Source organism: Pseudonaja textilis, chromosome 4 (assembly GCF_049901715.1).
Source record: "Pseudonaja textilis isolate UNSWEBS1 chromosome 4, rPseTex1.2, whole genome shotgun sequence".
In the NCBI taxonomy this organism is placed as follows: domain Eukaryota; kingdom Metazoa; phylum Chordata; class Lepidosauria; order Squamata; family Elapidae; genus Pseudonaja; species Pseudonaja textilis.
Genome location: NC_141993.1, coordinates 4,056,840 through 4,079,216, shown reverse-complemented (window position 1 = coordinate 4,079,216; position 22,377 = coordinate 4,056,840). Strand labels below are relative to the sequence as shown.

The 22,377-nt window shown below is 38.5% G+C and overlaps 1 protein-coding gene across 2 annotated transcripts in view; it reads left to right on the top strand.

Annotated features, from left to right (window-relative positions):
• The window catches only part of NRG3 (neuregulin 3), a 408,983-nt gene that overhangs the window by 288,477 nt on the left and 98,129 nt on the right, over positions 1–22,377 (top strand). For both annotated transcript variants that reach the window (XM_087932151.1, XM_087932150.1), the window contains exon 3: positions 21,480–21,553. In XM_087932151.1, coding sequence (XP_087788277.1) covers positions 21,480–21,553 — 74 coding nt within the window. The remainder of the gene's footprint in view (positions 1–21,479; positions 21,554–22,377) is intronic.

Here is a 22,377-nt window from a genome sequence, read left to right as displayed (position 1 = left end):
GAAGGCTGTTTGGACATCAGTTTCTCTAATCTAAGCATAAATTACAGAGAAGCCTTAAGCTCTTGAAAAATGCCACTGCAGACTACAATGGACAAGCAGTTGGTGTAGTAACTTATTTTTGGATCAGAGCATCTGGAAGAAATATTTAGTTTTTGCCCTTTTAAGCACCAAGCACCAAAAAACTAACTCAGGCTAGATTAATATTTATAAAATTGGAAGCTGCATAAACTTGAAATCATAGCACTTCACTTCTGGTCAACGTCCTTTAGAATATAAGCGATATTTTTTTTATTAGCAAAGGAAACGGTTTGCATCTCAAATGCATAAATCATTGGAAGGCAATGCTGTTTATCCATCTAATTGTTTTCTGAGTATTTTGTCTAAATATAGTAACCAAAACGAGACAATTTTGAGTCACTGTGTTAATTAACAATATGTTGTAATGTATGCTAACATTTTTACAAAACATATTTTTCATGTGTTGGAAGGGGAGGGGAAGAGAAGGAAAGGAAAGGAATAGTAGTACCTCTGTAAATTATTTCTGCCATTTTTTTTGGTTGAAAAAGTAGATCTACAAATAGCATTTTCTTTATTTTAATGTTGTTCTAGATGTTAGAGATATTTTTTGACCCTCTCTCGTTCCCCTCTTCCCTCTATGCTTGGCATGGCAGCACAGAACAGAGAGGATGTGAAACAGGAAGGATTGAATACTCACTCAATTATGGCAAAGCTGTTTATCTTTCATTGCAGGCTTCTTTTGCATGCCTAGTTGAGTCTGTCTGCAAGGCATTTTGAAGTACAGTGTTTGCACAGGCTGAATGCTTGCTAGGCTGCTGGCACACATATATCTAAACATACCATGCTGGGTGGGCAGAAATGCTTTTGCAGAGATACTTTTGTATTGCAAAAAGCAGAAAAAAGTAAGAAAATGACATCTGCATTTAAAAGATAACTAGGGATCAATGGACCATCCTATTTCTGGTCTGGGTGAGTTTTGTACATGCCCATTTAGGAGTTTATGCCATCTTGTTTCAAACATAATTTGCATCAACATTCAAATTGGAGTACATTTTGAAAAGTAGCTGGTTTCAATTGCATACTGCCAGGGCCTGTACCATACTATAATACAATACTATTTCCTTCTCAGGGTGCCTAAAGTTGTTTTATTTACAGAATGTATTTTTTTCTATCGACTCAAAGTGAAGAACAGAATCATAAACACAATGAAAACTGGTGGATAACTCTCTAATAACCTGTATATTTTTGTCCAGGTTATATTTTATTTTCAAAAGAAGCATCTGGCATTCTTTCAATAGACCATAAGAGGATTACAGTTGTAAATCCTAGTACCTGCATTACATTGTGCTGGCTGGGCAGGTGAACAAGTCTTGGACTTATTTAGTAATTGGATAGGAGTCTATTGGAAAATCCCACTGAAGTTAAAATGGGCCATACTTTGACATAATGAATGCTACCAATCTAGAAAATTGGCTAGCTGCAGTGTAGGATGTGGTGTTTTTGCCTTTCTTTTCTTTTCTTTTCTTTTCTTTTCTTTTCTTTCTTTCTTTCTTTCTTTCTTTCTTTCTTTCTTTCTTTCTTTCTTTCTTTCTTTCTTTCTTTCTTTCCTTTCTCTGTCCCTCCCTCCCTCCCTCCCTCCCTCCTTTCTTTCTTTCTTTCTTTCTTTCTTTCTTTCTTTCTTTCTTTCTTTCTTTCTTTCTTTCTTTCTTTCTTTCTTTCTTTCTTTCTTTCTCTCTTTCTTCCTGCCTTTATTATTTTTATGAATACCTCCAGGTGCCAAACTTATCTAATACTCTTTCCTTCTCTTTTCCCCATAACAACAACCCTGTAAAGGGAGTTGGGTTGAGAGAGAGTGATTGACCCAGAGACAACCAACTGGCTTTCATGCCCACGGTGGGACTAGAAATCAGTGGGGCAGACCAATGAGGTAGAGCAAGGTAATATTATTGCAGCCCCTAACAAAAGTTGTGTGCTGAATACTTTTGTGCCAGGGATACTGAAAAATCCAACTCTCCAAATCCAGGATAAATTATTGCATTGTCTGGTTTTTAAATAGTCACCAGCAGCATTCACTGATGGATTGATGTAATGATTTGCATGATAGAAGAGGCAGGTTTCAAGATTCAAAAAGATGTTTCATTTCAGCAAATGCTTCAAAGCAAAATGTGCCATTTCCAAGGAAAGCCATATAAATTGTCTTAGATATATGTCTATTGAAAAGGGTCTTCAGCTTCTTGTGAAAAGTAGAAATCAGGGTCTGTTTGCTTCTGTCTTTCCAAATGATAGTTGAAATAGAGAGAGAGGGAGAGACAGACAGAGACAGAGAGACAGAGACACTCAGCCTTGCAAATCATCATCAAAGCTATTTGTATACAAAGAAAGCACATGAAAGATGCATCTTCAATGTTCTTCTGCATCGTTGGTTCCAGTGCTATTAAATGAAAACATTACTTGGAATATTTCCTCCTCACTTACTTAAAGCTTTTGTTTTTTCACTTGTTTAAAAAAGTTGAAAGGAGAGATGGGGGAAAATGGTATGAAGACACAAAACAAAACAAAAAAATCTATCAATTGACTCTCAGGGTATGTGTTTGGTTTGCTTCCTGTTATCATATCTCTGAATTCTCCTCATTGCGTTAGTTCTATAATGAAATATGACTAAAAAAAATAGTTTCAGATTTTTCTTCTTGGTAGCAGTTCTTTTCTTATTCTCTCTCTCTCTTTTTAATGTTCCTTGTCAACAGGAACTGAAGAACAGAATGAATTTCTAGTCAGATGCATGTTCCTAAGGTTAGGATAGTTGTTCAAAAAGATTTCCTCATTGCCGGAATAGTGATACATTATGTGTTGATTAGGACTGTTCAAAACTTCGGTTTAATAATGATCAACTCACCCTTTCAAGTCAAGTTTCAGCCATTTGTCAGTTATTTATCCAGAATGGCAGAGGAGTCTCCTGTCTGAGCAGGGGATGGGCTAGAAGACCTCCAAGTTCCCTTCCACCTCTGTTATTCTGTTATCCCAGAACAAGTCACCAAAGGGAGGTCTTGAATCAAACCAGAAGCTTTTGAATGGATTTAGAAGTGCCAGACTTTGGGGGACAAGGGCACATCTTCACTTCTGTCAGGTTGACCAAATAAATTAAATTGTCCATCATTTAAGCCAACAGGAATCTGAACAAAATGCCAAAAGCAAAGTGTTTCCAATGTGGAGTAAAATCCAAATCAAACTGCCCATTCAAAATCAGATTTCCATTCAATTTCACTTCAGGAGGGCTTCATTTGTGGATGTTTCGGTCATCACCTGACAGAAACCTTTGGCTGTAATGAAAACAATGTCTTTGTGTCTTTGTGTAATCAACATTGCTTTTGTAATCACACATGGTCACTGCTCTGGAAACAATGTGTTGTGTTTCGAGCTGTGAAAAGTTGAGCAGTTCTGAAAGTGAACTCTTTTGCTAACGGGATTGTTTCTGTAGAAAACACCTCCCAACCGATGGGGTATATTTTACAATGTTTCATAAGGTAGGAAGGGACCTGGGAAATCTTCTAATCCTGCCCCTAAATCAGGAGAACATCTACCATCTTGGACAAATGGTTTTCCAATCTTTTCTTGAAAAGCTCCAACGACAGAGCCTACTCCAAGTCCACAGGAGACACTAGCTGTTCTTTTAATCATTCTCATTGTCAGGAAATCCCTCATTTCCAGGTTGGTGACCTGCCCTCAGGTACCCAGGAGAATAAACTGATGCCCTCTTCCCTGCCCTTCAGATATTGCTAGATGCTATCCACACAGAGCCTTCTTTTCATTAGGGTAAAGATACTGAATTCCCTTAGCTACTTGCCTCCAAAACAATGTTTTCCACCCCTCAAAGATGTGTGAACCTCAACTTCCCATCAGGTCCCTTTCTTTAGCATTTCAAAACCTATAAAAGGGTGTATTGAGTGAATGAAAATGTAGAAAAGCGAAAGGTCGGCTTGGATATTTTGAAACCGCAGCAAAAGAACTGGGTACCATGAAATTATTCAAGCCCAGGATTTCCACCCCTCACTCCCACTGGTGTTTGACCAGCCTGATTAATTAATGGAACTTTCTAATTGAAATCAATGTAATATAAAGCGCAGGAAGTTTTATGGTTCCTAAATTGAATTTAGCCCACCCTTTCAATTACTTTTTAATCTGCTGTCAAAATCAGGAGCACCCTGGCCCTTTGAGGCAAGATGCATTATCTGGGGGCTACTGATGGCTAAATTCAGAGTCATAAAGAAAGATTGCCATGGACAGAAATAGTCCTGTGGAGACAGATTTATCAGAAATTGGAGAGCACACCTAGAAGCTTCAGAGTTTCTGCTCAAGTTCAGCTGACAAAAAAGGGAGCCTTCTTATGAAGTAAATTGCATTAAAATTAATTAGTTATTTTAACTGAGTGGGTTCTCATTGTGTTGAGTGCATACAGTTATTATTCCATTGGTTGCTTCTATCTTAGGTGGAAGTCCAAGATATTCTGGAGGACAATGTTTGTAGCTATTTCTGGCGTCCTTTTAGGGGTTCAATGTAAGTTAACAAATGTCTTCTCCTGGACAGTTACTTTTCTACCAGAAGACAGGGCTACTTGGTTTTTTTTCTCCTAAAAGATTGTCCATAAAACGAGAACTTGCCAAGGCAGAAAAGAAGCAGAATAGAGACAGAGCAATACGCTGTAAGATAAGATTAATATTGAAGTCCTGGTGTTGAGCTGATGTTTTCTTCCATGTTCTTGTTGGTATCTCTTGTTCTCCAGGCTGAGGGGTAAAATTATGACCTGTCATTCTTTGACTGAAGAAGAAGAAAAAGAAGAGGGGGTTGATTTGTTCTCCAAGGCAAGTGACTGGACAGGGCAGGACAAGAAGCAATGGGTGGAAGCTTGATAAAAGAGAGACCCAACCTAGAAGTAAGGATATTTTTTTTCCCGACAGAACAATTAATCAATGGAACAGCTTGGCTCCTGGTGTTATGGGTCTTCCATCGCTGGAGGTTTTCAAGAAAAGATTGGACAACCAATCTTTGTCTAAGATGCTATAAGGTCTCCTGCCTTGGATGAGGGGTTGGACCAGAAGACCTCCAAGCCCTTTTCCAGACTTAAATTTTTATGTTCCTGTCAGTTGAAACAACTATTGATGGGAGCAGGATATCCTAGTTCATAGAATGGAGCAGAGCTAATTCCATGGTTTTCTCTTCCCATCTGGCTGGTTTTAGTCTTGAAGGATATTTAGATCAAGGCTTTGTCAGCAAAGACTCTCTTATGGCACTTGAAGGTGTCACTGGCCAAAATTTACTAGCCAATCATTCAGCCCAGAGTGTTAATATTTAAAGCCCACTGATTAGTTTGTACGGTTTCTCACTGCTGTGTGCAGACAGTTCCCCTTGATTAAAAATGCCTAGCTCCAAGGCTGAGTGATAAAATTAAATTAACACATGCACCACATCCAAATGCTATCAGTACAAAGAGAAAACAGAAAAGCTTTGCAGAACAGTCCACAGCAATCTGTTCCAAAGTAGCCAGCTACTAATGGAAAAAATCCATGTTCACAATAGCTTCCATTCGTATTCCCAACAACTCTACTCTGGAAGTTTATTTCTGTGCTAATGAGATAAGGCTAAAAAGTTCGTTGAAACAGCCTGAATCCTGTTGAGTTTCCTATTCAAGTATTGACCTGGTTTAATTGGGATTATCTTCTCCAGATTGGCCAAAGCTGGCAAGGTGCTACTACTAGCTATATTATCTGATAATTTTTGTGGCTGTAACTGTCATTTTTTTTTTTAACTTTGTCCACATGGAGGGCCATCACTGTCTGCTGTAGTAAAATGTTCCATAAATGGGATGTGGTTTGGAGAAGTATTTCCTTTTAATCTTTCTTGGACTCACCATTCAATTTTCTTTGACAATCTGAGGTCCAAGAGTCAGGGAGAAAGGAAACATTTTTTTTATTCCAACAGTTGGAACAATTCAGTCTTTGGTCCATCTCTCTTAATTTCAATTCAGTCTGAATTCAGTTCAAAGTTCAAATTTCCACAAGCTTCAAGCCTTGTAATCTTCCCTTTAGACCAAGTAGTTGTAATCTTCTGCCATTTGAGTTGCCTTTATCTTCTCTTTTCCTATCAGCTTCTGATTATGAGACTGGTTTCATTTCAGTTCCACTCATAATGGTCTTGGTTTAAAATTCACACCCGAAGTTGCTCTCTTATAAAGTTGGGCCTCTCATGGTTCTCATTGTTTCTGCATGGAGTCCTCAACTTCCAACCATTTGAGTAATCCTTCATTCTTTGGCCAACCCAGATTATTCATTTTTGTTCCTTGTTTTCAATGAAGGTCTTTAGTATAAATAGAAGCAAATGCATATTCTGAGGGGTCCTTGGTGCTCTCTGAGCTTGCTTGTTTTCTTGCAGATGTTTCATTGTGTGATGGACACTGATAATGTTACCTACTTTGGAAATGAAACCTCTGCAAGAAGAGAGCCAAGCTCAGAGGGCACCAAGCACCTCTCCTTTCAACCCTGAGCTACAAATATTCTCCTTTGCAATAGTGCTGAATATCTGTGGCTTGTTTTTGAGCATCTCTCATATTCTCCTTTATTGCCAATTCATATTCTGTCTCATGTCCTTTAGCAGTATCTTCTAACACAGCATCCTTTTTGATCAGTGAACACCTGATTTAGGCAGGGATGTCACAGAGCTTTGTGATTCTTTAGATCAAGACATAAAACATGGCCGATTCGTTCACCATGCTGAATTTCTGATGCAAAAAAATAATAATAAAGTAAAATAAAAATTGAGATATAGGATTCCCAAAGTATTCTCAGCTTGGAGCGAGTCAGAAGGTTTCATTTCATCTGGGGATCCACACAGGACCATTACACACCAAAGCTCCATGTACAAAAATAAGAATCGAGTCATTGTGTTGAGTGTAAACAGACATTCAGTATATCAACCAAGGCGACAGGCAGTAGCTCAAATAAATCTAGTAACAGAAGCCAAGGTAGCATGACCCATAAATGTTTCTGAAGTAGCACGGTGTTAAAAAAAACCCATCACAATATTCTTCACAGTTAGTATGCAGGCTTTGTCGTTAGCAGATTCGCTCCAGGGCATAGTTCATATTTTAAGCCACTACCTAATGCACACTCAATAAGTGTGTTTTGAAATTAGACGCCAAGAGGGAGTGGGGGTGTCTTGAAAGAGTTTTCATTGATAACAGACCAAATACCCAGGATCAAAATGTTATGGTAATTTCTCTGAGAAAGAGAAAAGAGGCCGTTTTTTTCTTTGAGTAGGGGAAAACTTGAGAGAAACACTATTTTCAACCTTCCATTCATCCCCTCCCCCCAAAAAGACAAAAGAAGATGACAAAGGTGTATACTTCTTTCAAGTGGGGAGTAATTTCTGTCTGTCTATCTCTGTCTATCTATCATCTATCTACTATCTTTCTATCTATCTATCTATCTATCTATCTATCTATCTATCTATCTATCCATCTATCTATCATCATCTTCCATCTATCTGTCTGTATCTATTTTCTTTCTATCTATCTGTCTGTCTGTCTGTCTGTCTATCATCTATCACCATCTTCCATTTATCTTCCATCTATCTATTTTCTATCTATCTATCTATTTATCTATCTATCTATCATCTTCCATTTATCTTCCATCTATTTGTCTGTCTATTTTCTATCTGTCTGTCTATCTATCTATCTGTCTATCTATCTATCCATCCACCCATCCATCCATCTATCTAACATCATCTTCCATCTATCTGTCTGTCTATCTATTTTCTTTCTATCTATCTATCTATTGTCTTTCTATCTATCATCTATCACCATCTTCCATTTATCTTCCATCTATCTATTTTCTATCTATCTATCTATCTATCTATCTATCTATCTATCTATCTATCTATCTATCTATCTATCTATCTATCTATCATCTTCCATTTATCTTCCATCTATTTGTCTGTCTATTTTCTGTCTGTCTGTCTGTCTGTCTGTCTATCTATCTATCTATCTATCTATCTATCTATCTATCTACCTACCTACCTACCTACCTACCTACATCATCTTTCATCTATGTCTGTCTATCAATCTATCCATCTATTAATCATCTATCATCATCATCTATTTCCATTTTCTTTTTTATTGCAACAGGGGTTTAGTTCTCCTGTTATATTTTAATTGTCACTGACCAACATCCATTCTTATTTTTATATATTGACATTCCCATACACTTAGGTAATCCTAGACCCCAATAATACCTTGATGTTTCATGGATAGAAAGTCAGTATTGCAGGCTTAAAATATTTTACTCATTAATTTCTCTCTTCATTTCTATTGATTAGGGTCTATTCATGTATTCACTGCACTGCTATATGTGTTTTACCAATATTTTATAGCATTCTGGTTGTTAGTTGATTTTTTTACTCTTATTTTCTAGGTAATATTTATGGTTTTTCTTTTTTTCCAATATCATGGCTTCTGGGTCTTTGTTCTGTTATGCTTCCAAGAAGCTGATAGTTTAATTTGCAGCCCAACTACCACAATAAATATGATATATTTACTTTATCTGTTCTGTTTCGGGAAGAAGAGAGATGCTTGCTTTGTTTGAAGGAATAAAATAGCATCTCTGTACAGTCAACACGGGAAGAAATTGGTAGCTTTTTTTCCTGAGGCTAGAGTTTGATTTGCCAAGATGTACATTATTTGTGTTTGACCCTTGCTAAATAGCCCTCTTTAATAGGATCTCTAAAACTCCCAGCAGTTCAGAAAGTATGACCAAAGTTTATTTGTTTTTATATTGTTTTGTTTGCATCTCAATTCATGAACAGCTTTCCCTGCCCCAGTAAATTACCACATTTCCTTTGTGACACTATAAATGAACACTATAAATGAAAGTGGAGGAATGGTAACTGAATATACCTACAGTAGAAGCAGAAATTCTTGCTTACCAGTAAACCATAGTTAACTACTTTCATCAAGAACATGTGAACATATTGAGCGTAACACACTCAAAACCTCACCTTCTCACAAAGTAAGCAAACCCTGATTGATTTCCAGCCAGTGGCTTTGGTTCATCAAAATGTGTAGCCAACGCTGTATATACATCTAATCCATGGCTCTGTTATTAATGGCCTCCCTATTATCTGGTAAGTTAGGAAGTTTAATGGAGTTTAAAGAAACCAGCAATTCAGCTTTCCTGGATTAATGCTTGGTGCTGCAACATATCTTGGCAAGGTGTTTCTGCGAAGATATATTTTGGTTTTGTGGTAACGTTATGCTATCTGAGTGATTTCACTGAGAGTTCATTTGGTATTCCCGCACTGTTATTTACCACAATGGGTCTTGGAAGACAAATAAGAAATAGAAAAAAAGTTGTGTTCTTGATGGAATGGATTTCATCCTGGTTTAACTATGGATAAAAGTAAATATTTGTGGCTCTGGGTTGAACTGTGGAGTCCTTGGGGCTTAGTTGTTTCCCTGCAGACATTTCATTACCCAACTAGGTAGTATCATCAGTGCTAGTAGGCAGTGGGGTTTGCTCTCATTTTATAGACTACTGGCTTGCCCTGTCAGTGTTGATGGTGGTGAGTTTGGTGGTTACTTGATTGGGCTGTTTACTGTTAGCTCCTTTGGCAATTCTTTGATTAGAATATTGTTTGCATCCTGATTGTTAGTCTAGTGTTAATGTTGGTGTTAATCCCTGTTTATGTGAGTGTTAATTGCTGGTGAGGGGGATTTTGGTCTTTTTCTTTCCTTTTTGGCTTTTTGATAATCCCTTTGATTATCTCCTTTTGTGCCTATTGATGGTCACTTTGTTTAAGATGAGATATGATCAATTTCTTTTGGTCTTTACTCTGAATTCAAAGCTCTCCATCTAATTTTTATTGTCCCATGATTGAGTGGTTCTCAGATATTTCAGACAATAACTTTCCTTGCATTATATTCCGTTTCTCCATTTATTTACAAAATATATGTATTGCTTTTCAAGTTAATATCCATTTTAATACCTTTTAAGTTACCGAGAAATGCATTAAAGGTTTGGACCGAATGTTCTGAACAAATTTAGTGCTTGGAAATTGTATTTGAAATAATGTCCTGCATTATTTTTCCAAATATTTGAATACTTGCGCAATGCTTTTTATTTCGCACAGCTATTACCCATCCATCATAAAATGGCAATTTTTTATAATGATTATTCTTATTTTGAGATAAATGTCAGATAAATTTATTGAAAATATGCCCCCTGCTGTGCAGACTTTAGTAAAATAACGCTTTTATGCAGCCATGCAGGAAAGCGCTTTTCAATCACTGAACGCTCCTAGCAGAAGAGGATAATGTCAATTTAAATACATTTGCAGTTATACATTTAATAAATAAATAAGCAATACTAGAGAGGGGAAGCATCAGACAAAATACAGGGGTTGGTAAGATGAATTTTATCAGATGTGTTTTCTATAGCAGTTTAGTGCAGGGGTCTCCAACCTTGGCAACTTTAAGCTTTGCTGGCTGGAGATTTCTGGGAGTTGAAGTCCTCCAGATTTAAAGTTGCCAAGGTTGGAGACCCCTGGTTTAGTGCAAAATTTAAAATACAAAGAAGCTTTCCAAATTAGACAATATAGATGTATGGACTATAGTTTTCTGCTGAGGATATGCCACTGGGTCACACTTTTGCTGCTCGGTATTTATTTGTTTTATGTAAGAAATATGGTCACCCAGCTCACCCTCAGGGGCTCCAGGCAGCTTACAATAGAGGAACAGTAGAAAAGCATATGTGGTAGGATTCAATTCTTTTACTACTGGTTCTGTGGGCGTGGCTTGGTGGGCGTGGCATGGTTTGGTGGGTATGGCACAGCTTGATGGGCGTGGCTTGATGGGCATGGTAGGGGAAGGATACTGTAAAATCTCCCTTCCCTCCCACCCCACTAACCTGCTTTCCAGCTCCCTTCTCCTGTGCAGGGAAACCAAAGGAGACCCAGCCAATCATCTGGGACTAGATGGGGTTGGTGGGGCCAGTCAGAGGTGGGATTGGCCGGTTCTCCAAACTACTCCAAATTTCTGCTACCAGTTCTCCAGAACTGGTCAGAACTGGCTGGATGCCACCTCTGCATATAGCTCCCACCCTCCCTGGAGACCACAATCAAACAATCCACTTGATGGGCTCCATCTCATTCTGGGGTCCCCAGACTCATTGGCGAAACCAGGACTTCAGGGCCTGGAGAAAGAATGTCAAAATGGGGGAGCCCCCATGGAGAAAGTCCTTCTTCTTGGTCCCACCAGATGGACCTCCTTAGGAGCGGGGCACCCATAGCATTCCCAGTCTTTCCACTCTAGTGGTTGGATAGATATGATTAGGAAAAGACATCCTTGAAACATATGTTTAGATATATGTATAAAAACCTAGGTTTTTAGATGTGGAAATGTTAAGACATTAGTACGTTTCCTCCTAGTTTATCGCCGGAGCCTTATGACCTTCCACTGGGATTTATTCAAGTAGCAATCCAGATTTCCCCAAATCTCTTTATAATTTCACCCCATCTTGTTTCGACCACAGTTGGGCAACCAATCATGCTACCAATCATACAACCAATAATGTACCTTATATGCATTGTTAGGAACTGGACAAAAAAGACACTGCTTGTTTCATTTCAGATGTATGCCAAAATTAAGGCTATTCATTTATGCATCTTTTGAAGCTGAAACTGAAGAAAGGGAATTTTTAAAATCTTGACAGATGATCTCAAAACCTTTATTTAATTATCAGTGATCTTCCAGGGAGGTGGTAGTTTGGAGGGGAGAGAATCATCCAAAACTTGTTCAAACGGTGGGCCTCCCTGTCAGTTTTAAATGGAACATGCCAAGCTAGGCAACCCTCCTTACTCTAAGCTCAATAAGATACAACAATCTTCAAACAAAAATTGGTACATATCAGCTTGTGCTAAGAAAACTAAAAGTTCACCTAGCAGTTAGAAATCATGAAAATGCAAGTAGATCAAGTGGTGCTACTTCAGCAGGGAGGTAACAACACCTCACGTCCCTTGGCTGGCCACATGACCATGGAAGCATCTTCAGACAACACTGGCTCCTTTGGCCAAGAAATGGAGATGAGCATCACTCCCCTAGAGTTAGACACAACCAGACAGGGGAAACCTTTATCTTTTAAAAAGCTAACCTTAATAAAACAGTCACTTACTTTGCTGCCTTCTTGCTAATCATTAGTACATCTTCAAACATGTAGGTGGATATGTTCCATCAGCTATGCTAGATCACCATTGATCATCAGAGTTGATTCAACTAACCTATTAGCTGGATCTCCACTTCTCTCCCCCCCCCACCCCCTCTCAAAGAGTGAATCTCTACAGTGGCCTGTAGACATTCTCAGTCCTCTGGGCCATGGTTGTCCCAAAAGTGCTTTTTTTCCAGGGGGCAACTGGACTTTCTGATTTTTCTTTTGAAGACATTTCACTTCTCATCCAAGAAGCTTCTTCAGCTCTGACTGGATGGTGAGGAATGGAAGGATTGATATTCCTTGAAGACAGCTAGTCATTTGCATCCATTTTGAGGGTCCTTGAGGCCACTTGGAGGTTTCTCTGTGCCCTCAGGGTCATTGCAGGAACCATTAGCACTACTCAGGTGACACTGAGGACGCAGATAAACCTCCAAGTGCTTCAACGACCCTCAAATAGGATTGGTTAATCTTGGTAGTGACTCTGTGAAAAAAAATGAAAAATGAAAACAAGTGTTTCTATATTCTTTGAAAGAACTAAAGATCAAGATTATTGGGAGTAAGGGGAAATAATACTGTATAAAGTTGATTTATTTGACCAAGGTATAAATAGATAAGTTGTTTTTTCAGGGAAATTGTATTAATGATTTTTTAAATCAGAACTGTATGATGTTGGTTTAAGGTTTTGTTTATAGATAAGAGTAATATGCAAAAGTGGTTATATGTTGCATTTTAAATTTGTCTGATTAAGGTTAAAACAGTTATGTTATTTCTAATGATTTCTATAGGCTTTTTTATAAATTGGATTTGAATGATAAGGGTTGGAGGTTTTGTTTTAAAAATAGAAAGTGGGATATATTAACTAGCATTCGACTTTGTGTTCTGCTCAACAGAGTTCAATGCCAATTTAAAGTTCTGAAAAGTAGAATGGTTTTGCTTCCATAAAACGTTATTTGGATGATCTCGAGCAGTCCTGGAGAGAAACAGTTTGGTATAGTGGCATGAGGCCAGTTGGGTGACTTTTCAGCCAGCTGCTCTCTCTCAGTCCTAGAAAGAAGGAGATGGCAAACCACTTGCCAAAATGTTGCCAAGAAAACCGTAGGGAGTTACCCAGGTGATTGCCAGAAGTCTGAATGAAAAATATAAAAGAAACAAGAAAAGAAAAAAGGGAGGGAGGGAGAGAGGAAGGAAGGAAGGAAGGAAGGAAGGAAGGGAGGGAGGGAGGGAGGGAGGGAGGGAGGGAAAGAAAGAAAGAAAGAAAGAAAGAAAGAAAGAAAGAAAGAAAGAAAGAAAGAAAGAAAGAAAGAAAGAAAGAAAGACAACCTTAGTAATAGCCCAGAAACTCTGATGCCACAATATCTATGGGCCAGCACATTCTCTTTTTCCTCACAGTGCATATTATGGGACAGAGGTAAATGAAAGCAAGTTTGCCAATAGCCTGAGTCGTACCCAGACAATCCGAGACAAGTGGATGAGTGTCTTGAACCAATTTGCATTTGCCTTGGGTCAGTCTGGGGGAAGTGAGAGCCAGGTTCCTTTAATGTTGATTGCTTAAAAGATGTTGGTGATCAGATGGATTGGAAAGCCTAAACTGTGTAAGGAGGAAAGTTCTGAGGACTATTTTACTACTTCTCTGCCCCTTACAAATGAATGTTTGGGAACCTACAAAATTTTCATGCCTATCATTTGATTAAAAACAAACTAGAAAATGAACATGATTTCTTTTTGCATTACATTACTAAAGATAAGGAAATTTATTTCAGAAAATTATCTGCCCATTTATCCACCTATCCATCTACTCATTTACGCACCCACCCCTATATCCATTTATCCATCCATCCAACCATCCATCCATCCACACACCCACTTACCAATCCACCCAAATATTCATTTATCCCTCTACCCATCTACCTGTTTATCCATCTTCAGTCTAGCTAGAATTCTAATCAACATTTGAGCTTGTTTCCATTCAGAATGACTCTGCTGATGGTTGGGCTACTTTGAATATATCTGGAAAGCTTTGGTGTTTTTATGAAGAAATTAATAGTGAGTGGAAATGCCATTAAAATTGAAGTTAGCCAAATCAGTTTTACAGCTGCTGATGACACATCTCCAAACAGACATCGTAATGTTCCCTCAGCCTGATAAAATGGATAGTAATTCCTATTGCATGAGTTTTGTCTTATTTTGTCTTATTATTTTGTCTTATTTTCCATTAAGAAATGGAAAAGGAATGAGTTTTGTCCCCTTTGCCTAACCATTAAGCTAACTGATAATACATTGTCAGTTAGAAAAATATATATAATATTCTGCTTCTGTGACAGTCATGTACCGAGTTTTTTTAAAATTTTCTGTGTTTTTCTTTTTATAATTTTTGCCTGGGTTTATGTCCCGAATGAATGATGATTAGAAAACGAAAAGTCATTTGTGGAGAACACATCTGCCCAATGAACCCTCATCTTGGTCTGCCAGCTATGGCAGACCGAAACTGGAACACAGTGACCTGGCAGGAAATCTGTAATTTCTATTGAAAAACACAACACAGCACAACACCCTATCTGAATGTTCTCTTTTATATGGAGAAGCCTTCTTGCTGTGAAGCTTCGGGTCTCAATGACCTTACACTTTGGTTGTCAAACATAAGAGATGCTCAACACTAAAGTTGATTGGTTGTTGATCTCCTCCTCCTCTTCTTCTTCCTCTTCCTCCTCCAGGATGAAACAGCCTATAAACATTGTTAAGTAAACATATCAGCTTCTTGGATGTACTTTATTGTCCTCTGCCTTGTAATACAAACATTCCTTTAGGAGAAAAATCCTGATTCTACCACAGGGACAGGGCCTCCTGACTAGCAGAAGGAACTCTGGGTGATGAAGAAGAATAAAATAAACAATACAATTAAAACAAAAATTATTTGTAACAAAAAGCCATCAGTGAGACCCTGATAAACCTGACAACCAGCAACTTAAATTGTACCCAGGAGCCTACTAGGAGCCAGTGCAGTTCACACAACAATAGTGTTATGTGGGTGCATCACAGTGGGTCTGCTACCACATGTGCCATTGCATTCTGAACCAAATGCTGCTTCCAAATGTTCTTCAAAGGCAGCCCCATGCAAGGCACATTGCAGTAGTAGACGACCAAGGCATGAGAGAACTGAAAACACCACCTCCTGATCTAGGAAAGGACACAGATTTTGCACAAGATGTGTTTGTGCATAGGCCTGCTCTTTCACCTGCTCTTTCATCAGGAGCCAGGAGTCCATGAAAACCCCAAGGTTACATGCCAACTCTGCTTGAGGAAATATAACCCCAGACAGAGTTAAAGATGGAAAATCACCAGAAGAAAATCACTACCAAAGCACCCAGTCTTGTCAAGGTTGAATTGAAACCAGATCCATATAGACTCCAGGCAATGAGAAAGCGTTTGACAGTGTAGCTTGGGGGTCTGGGTTTGAGATGCACAATTGAATAGATCACAATGCTAATGGTACCTACCAGGCTGATGGATAATGTTACTCAGCAGTTCCATGAAGAGCTAAACAGGAGTGGGGAGAGAACCTAGCCTTCTGACATCCCATAAAGAAGGGGTTTAGGACTGGACCTCTCCACCCTACCAACACCAATTGGATTCAGGGGGAATGGGAGGAGAACCAGTGAAGAACCATACTTCCCAGTTCATCTCACCAATTACAAAGAAATGTATTACTTGGAATCATCCTTATATCATAACAGGTCTCCTAGAAACTAACGATGTCAGTCAGCTCAGAAGAATCTGGGAGACTGTGTGTTAATAATAACAAGAAGAAAGAAGGTAGAAACAAATTACTTCCTATTGTTCTTGAGAAAGCAACATGGAATAAAAACACACACACAAAAAATACTGGATTAAAAACAAAGCAAGCTGGACTTCTCCATGGAAACATCCAATGTTCAATGTGACTCAATGCAGATGTTATTTTTTTTTTGTTTCTTATTGATTCAATTTCTATAGCAGACCATCCCAGACCACTGATTGGTGGTGAACAATCATAAAATTAGTTAAAACCAAGTACAAGAGCAATTCAAAAATTAAGCTTTGCTTTCACCTTCGACTTAGACAAACATAGGATTGCTGTCAGGTGGTTGTTGGGTTTTGTTCATCGATGATACAGACCATAGAATATCTAAGCCCTAATGTTGTTATTTATTGTCCAAATTCACAAGCAGTCTAGGAGTAAAACTAATTGAGCAGATTGTCCTTCACTATGCGCCTCAAATTAATTAATAATTATTCTTGTTTAGTCCTTTTATGTTCTCTGCTCTGCCATTAAACTTGTAGAAATATGCTTCACGAGAGGACAGTCTTCCTGGCTGGATTGCAAGAAGGTAGATTGGCTTATTAGAATAGTCCTTTGTGTCCATTCAAAGTGGAGCTGCAGCAGATGAAGCCTGTCCCTTCATTTTCTTAGATGGAGAGCTCCTCGTCAATTAAAACCTTGGCCATATGGAAACGTGGTCCTATGAACCACCCACCATATGGAGAAGCTGAGCAATTCTAATGTACTACATTCTCCCCTTCATGCTCACAACAGACAGATGTTTCTCTTCCATGGTTATAAGAAGGGAAGCCTGCATGAATTAAACCAGGCCACAGCTTATTCTAGCCTGGCATTATGGGAAGACTCTTTGCCTACAAAATAGTGGTTGGTAGAACATTTTGCAATGTGTTATCTCTGTTCTTCTTTAAACATGCAGCACTCTCAATGGTAGGGATAGTTTCATTCCATAAGTCCATATTAATTATTCCATAATTAATAAATTTATTCCATAAAAACTAACAAAGCAAAGAAGCAACCTAGAACTAAGGAGGAATTTCCTGAGAGTGAGAACCATCAACCAGTGCAACAGCTTGTGTTCAGAAATTGTGGGTGCTCCATCACTGGAGGTTTTCAAGAAGACACTGGACAGCCATTTGCCTGAAATGATATAGGATCTCTTACTTGAGCAGGAGATTGGACTAGAAAACCTCCAAGGTCCCTTCCAACAATGATGATGGTGATGATTGATGATGATGATGATGTCGGTGATGATGATAATAAACCTCTGAAAGGACTGTGTTGTATCTCCTACTTACAGTACAATCCTTTCAGGAGTTCAAAGAAGGCTCCATATCCATTTACACTATTCAGTTGACTCTGAAGGCACAGATAAACCTCCAAATGGCTTCAACGACTCTCAGGATATAAATCCTTCCATTCTCTACCATTCAGTCAGAACTGAAGAAGCTTCTTGGATGAGAAGAGAAATGTCTTCAAGGAAGAACAAAGAAAGTCCACTTGCCTCTTGAAAAAAAAAACACTTTTGGGACAACCATGACCTGGAGAACTGAGAATCTCCATAGATACTATAGGCAGATCTTCTGCATATTTATGGCCTTCTAGTTTGTCAGTGGTAAAGCAATTTATGCATCTGTATCAAGTTTCTGAATCTCTATGTTTCAATAACACTTAATGCTAACATTCTCCAATAGATTTAGGGGTAGAATAATTCAATTATTCTGACTGAAATAACAATAACAACTATAACAATGAAGCAGTGGCAGTAATGGTGATCTGGATAATACTGAAAAATAGGCAGACAGGCTTAAGGTAATTGTGTAGGTTTACTCTTGTGTAGATACCAAATTGTCCCACAAGGTTAATGCAGTCCTTGCTCCTAATCTGTTAGGTTTGTTGAATATGATAAAATGAACCATGAGGAAATAACCCACGGGAGCTATTTTTGTTATTCACAAATTCACCTTCTAGAGAGTGGATGGCATTTGTGCTCCCTGGGATGCATTTTACATGAAAGCAAAAACAGAAAGAGAGAAAAGAAAAGAAACTCAATATTTGCTTCTCTATGAATCAAGAGCTATGAGCGGTCCATTTTTGAACTAGGCTAAAAGAAGGGATAGAACCATTTTTTGTCAACTCACTTTGTGGGTGGAGGGGAACACCGGTTATTTCTTCATTTGGACAAATGGTGAATCAACAACCCTTATAATCTATGCCAAGGGAAAGCTAATTGTTGCTGCATTTGGATTTTTCAAGCAGGATTACTTATTTCTGGGAGAGGCTTGGTCATGGGAATGCTCACTCAGCAGAAGTGTGAAATGTCTCATTTCTATTCAGAGAATGCAGAGTTCTTATCTTTGTCAAGAGTATCACCACGAGGGTGGCACCTGGATACGTATGACTCAAAACCAAAAATCCTCCATTTTGGTTGCATTTATTTACTAAGTCTATGCAGGACTTCATATTTAATATTTTTAAAAAATTCAGAGCACATAGGAGCTCTAAACAAGTCTTGATCTGCAACAGACTGAAATAGCTGTATTTTGATTCAGGCTTCTCTGTTACTGTTCTTGGTTACCTTGTGCTTCTTACTGGCCCACCATTCATGGTTAGAGTTCAGCGAAGCTTCAACTCAGACATTTGAAGTCAATTAACTGAATGTCTAAATCGAACAATTGTCTGAATTAGATCAAATCACAGCAGTAAATTGAAACGGATGCCTTCTAATTCATTGGATGATACAAATCATTTCTCATTATTAAATTGCACCAATAATATAGATGGGAAGTAATCTACCTATGGAAAGAGAGAGAGAGACAGACAGACAGACAGACAGACAGACAGACAGAGACAGAGAGACACAGAGAGAGAGGCAGACATTGCTAATTAAAAGAAAAATCTCATTGCATTCATTGTGATATATTATAGAGATAGCATTGTGCCATGAAGCATTCTTTGACAACTTGGGGGGAAACGCTACATTTTATTCTATTGTTGTTAGGCAAAGCAGGTTTTTTTTCCAAAAAATATATTTTGCATTGCACTGGACATCTTTAAACTACAAGCAGCTGTAGCAGGAATAAGAGAATGCCAGTTGCATTCTACCCTGAACTGACTTTTGAATACCGTTGCTAATTTTATGGCAGGAGCTATGTGTAGTATGCATTATATCTTTCCCAAAAGTTACCTTCAGACTCTTTAGACATTCAGGTCTTAGCAGAAAATCAACACTGCCAGTGGTCTGGGCTTATGTCATGTCTGTCATAAACATTGTGTATTGCCAAATGGATGGTTAAACTACAGCCTTCTTCCCTTCCCTACCTCACCTTGAATACAGATTTATTTCTTGTATATGTATTTATGTCCTACTTTTGATTATCTGGATATTATATGCAGATGTGAAGTTCCATACCTTCAGTTTTCCAATTGCCAAATGTCCCTTTCTATTTATCTAAGCTAAGGTGATGATTATAACACGTCCATAGATTAATTAATCAAAGTTGTGCCCAGATAAAATTGAAGTAATAGCAGTAACCTCTGGAGTAACCTCTGATTGGACTTGGTTTCCTATAATTTTCACAAAATTATTTTGGTTTGGTGGTAGGAGAGAGATTGTCGGAGGGAGATGACTTCGTCTATATTATGAAATAGAAAGTGAAGTGACATAGGGAAAAGAAGGGAATGTTTAGGATTCATCATTTTTCAACCCAATTTGAAAATTTCCTGATATAGACCAACTGCAGTAGTTGAATACTCATGAATTGACAAATTCTGAATTCGTCTGCCCTTAATTACCAGCATCGATAGGGACTGCACTGAATGCTGATTTATAGCCCTGCTCAATAAAAATTGCTCAATGGTACTGAGAGGTGACTCTCGCTCCATGTTTACCAAAGAATAACACTGGAAATCCGTTGCTTGTTTGTATAGATCATCTTATCAAAAAGGTCAGATTGAAAAATTGTCTGAATACGGCAATGTCATTGATGGCTTTGTTACGTAATCCCCTAACACATTATTTTATTCTGAGAAAACTTGATGGGTTACAGAAAGGTTTGTTTGTTTTTTAAAACAAAAAACAAGCATTTATCCCAGAAGATAAGAGATGTAGCAAAGAAATTTCCCTGGAATACAAATATCCCATACATATTGTGTTCTTTTCCCCTGCAATATAAACTTGCAAAAGATTATTTCTAGATGCATAGAATAACACAGAACAACAGAGTCAGAAGGGACCTCAGAGGTCCTCTAGTCCAACCCCTTTCTCAAGCAGGAGACCCTATACCATTTCAGATGAATGGTTGTCCAGTTTTGAAAGTCTCCAGTAAATGGAGCACCCACAACTTCTGAAGGCAAGTTGTTCCATTGGCTGATTGCTCTCGTTGTTAGGAGCGGTACACGGCTGCTTTTCGAAGGCATGCTCACTAGCCCAAGAACCACTTCCACACTTCTTCCAACTGATTGTATGGGGGCCCTTCTGCAGGCCAAACCCACCTATCTATCCACTCCACTGAATGAAGCCCTATATTGTTGGTCACATGAGTAAAACTAGGTGTAGGTCCCATATATAATTAAAGTAGCCAAATAATAATAACTTGAACTGTCTGCACCCTCGAAGAATGCATTTGGTTCACCTGAAACTGTTAGTGGAATAGAACATTGGGAAATAGCTGCATGTCAGTGTTCCAACGAAACTCCCCATACTCACTCAGCACTCAGAGACAAAGTTAATCCAAGTAAGAATTTATTAGAGAAGTCATATTGACACATCTGGAAAAACTTGAATCTGAGAGTTCCAGGTTTTCCCTTCCCCAAGAGAAATTCAAAGATCCATCCCCTGCACCCATCATATCATGGCCCAATCAGATCTTCGTCCCAACTGGAGACCTTCCTCCAGACACTACCCTCCAGGTGCAGGGCAACATGTCCTTGACTCTCTGAGAAAGAATGTTGTTGAGTCTAATCATCTACTCACTAAGAAATCCCCACTCCCAAATTCCCAGGCACTAAATGTGGTAGCCTCAAAGCTTCCAAATGAAATATGGCTCCCAAGGCTGACACTGTCCTTGAGTCCCCAGTTAGCTATGAATGGGTGGACTCCCTTGACACATAACACAACAAGAGGATAACAAGAGCTGGAAGAGAGCTTGGAGGCCTTTTGTCCAACCTCCTGCTGAAGGAGGAAACGCCATCCCATTTCAGAGAAATGGTTGTCCAATTTCTTCTTAAAAACCTCCAGGGTTGAAGCACCTGTGACTTCTGGAGATTGTGGGTGAACATTATGAGCAATAATGAACATTGTGTGCATTATGAACAAGATTTCCATTCAAATGATGCTTTGAAATTGTAGCTTGTTATTACCGCCTGCGTATGTTTGTCATTTCTTCCATTTTCTTCAGGTGCAAAGAAGGCTACCAAGGAGTCCGCTGTGACCAATTTTTGCCGAAAACCGACTCCATCTTGTCAGATCCAAGTATGTCTTCCTTTCTTTTCTCCCCCGTCCCTTCTTCTGTCTTTATTGCTTGCCAGAGGTGATGTTTGCCAGGACAACGTGGCCTTTCTCTGAATGTCCAGGTTCCATTGCATCTCACCCTTAAGTCCTTCCAAAGGGTTTGGTCATAATCTGAGCAGGCTCTTCTTCCTTCCTCCTCTAAATTATGCTTCCAGGGAGGAAAAAGAGCTGCAAGAGGGACATTCTTCCGAGTCATTGTATACACTGAATTGATGGCAAAAAGTCAAGTTACATGTCCCTTTAAAAGAAGAAGAGACCTTGATTGATTAAGTCAAATGGATTGTATCAGACATACAGAACTGATTCAAAAATTCAAGTAGGTTCAAAGAAAACAGAATAAATAAAAATAAAAGAGTTACAAGAGGGACATTCCTCTGAATCATATGCCGAATTGATGGCAAAAGTTGAGTCCCGTGTGAATATTTATGTCCCTTTGAAAGAGGAAGAAAACTCGATTAAGTCCATTGATTGTATCAAATAGGTAAAGCTAATTCAAAAATGCAAATAGGCGCATAGAGAACCAAATTTTGCAATAAATCATCCACCCTGCAGTTAACCCCAATCTGATATGTCCCCTTGGAAATCTTACTGGTGATGTGCAGGCTTGTTCCATGAAATGTAAGATTGTTTCTCCTGGGTGGCCCGTTATTTTTTTAGTTTTTAAATAAGGGTCTAAATATGAAGTACAATTTACAGTCAAGAAAATCCTCTTTAAAAGAAAATCAAGGGCCAACTCTTTGAAACATCAAAGATAGAATCTTCATACATCGCTAAAATATTTTTTG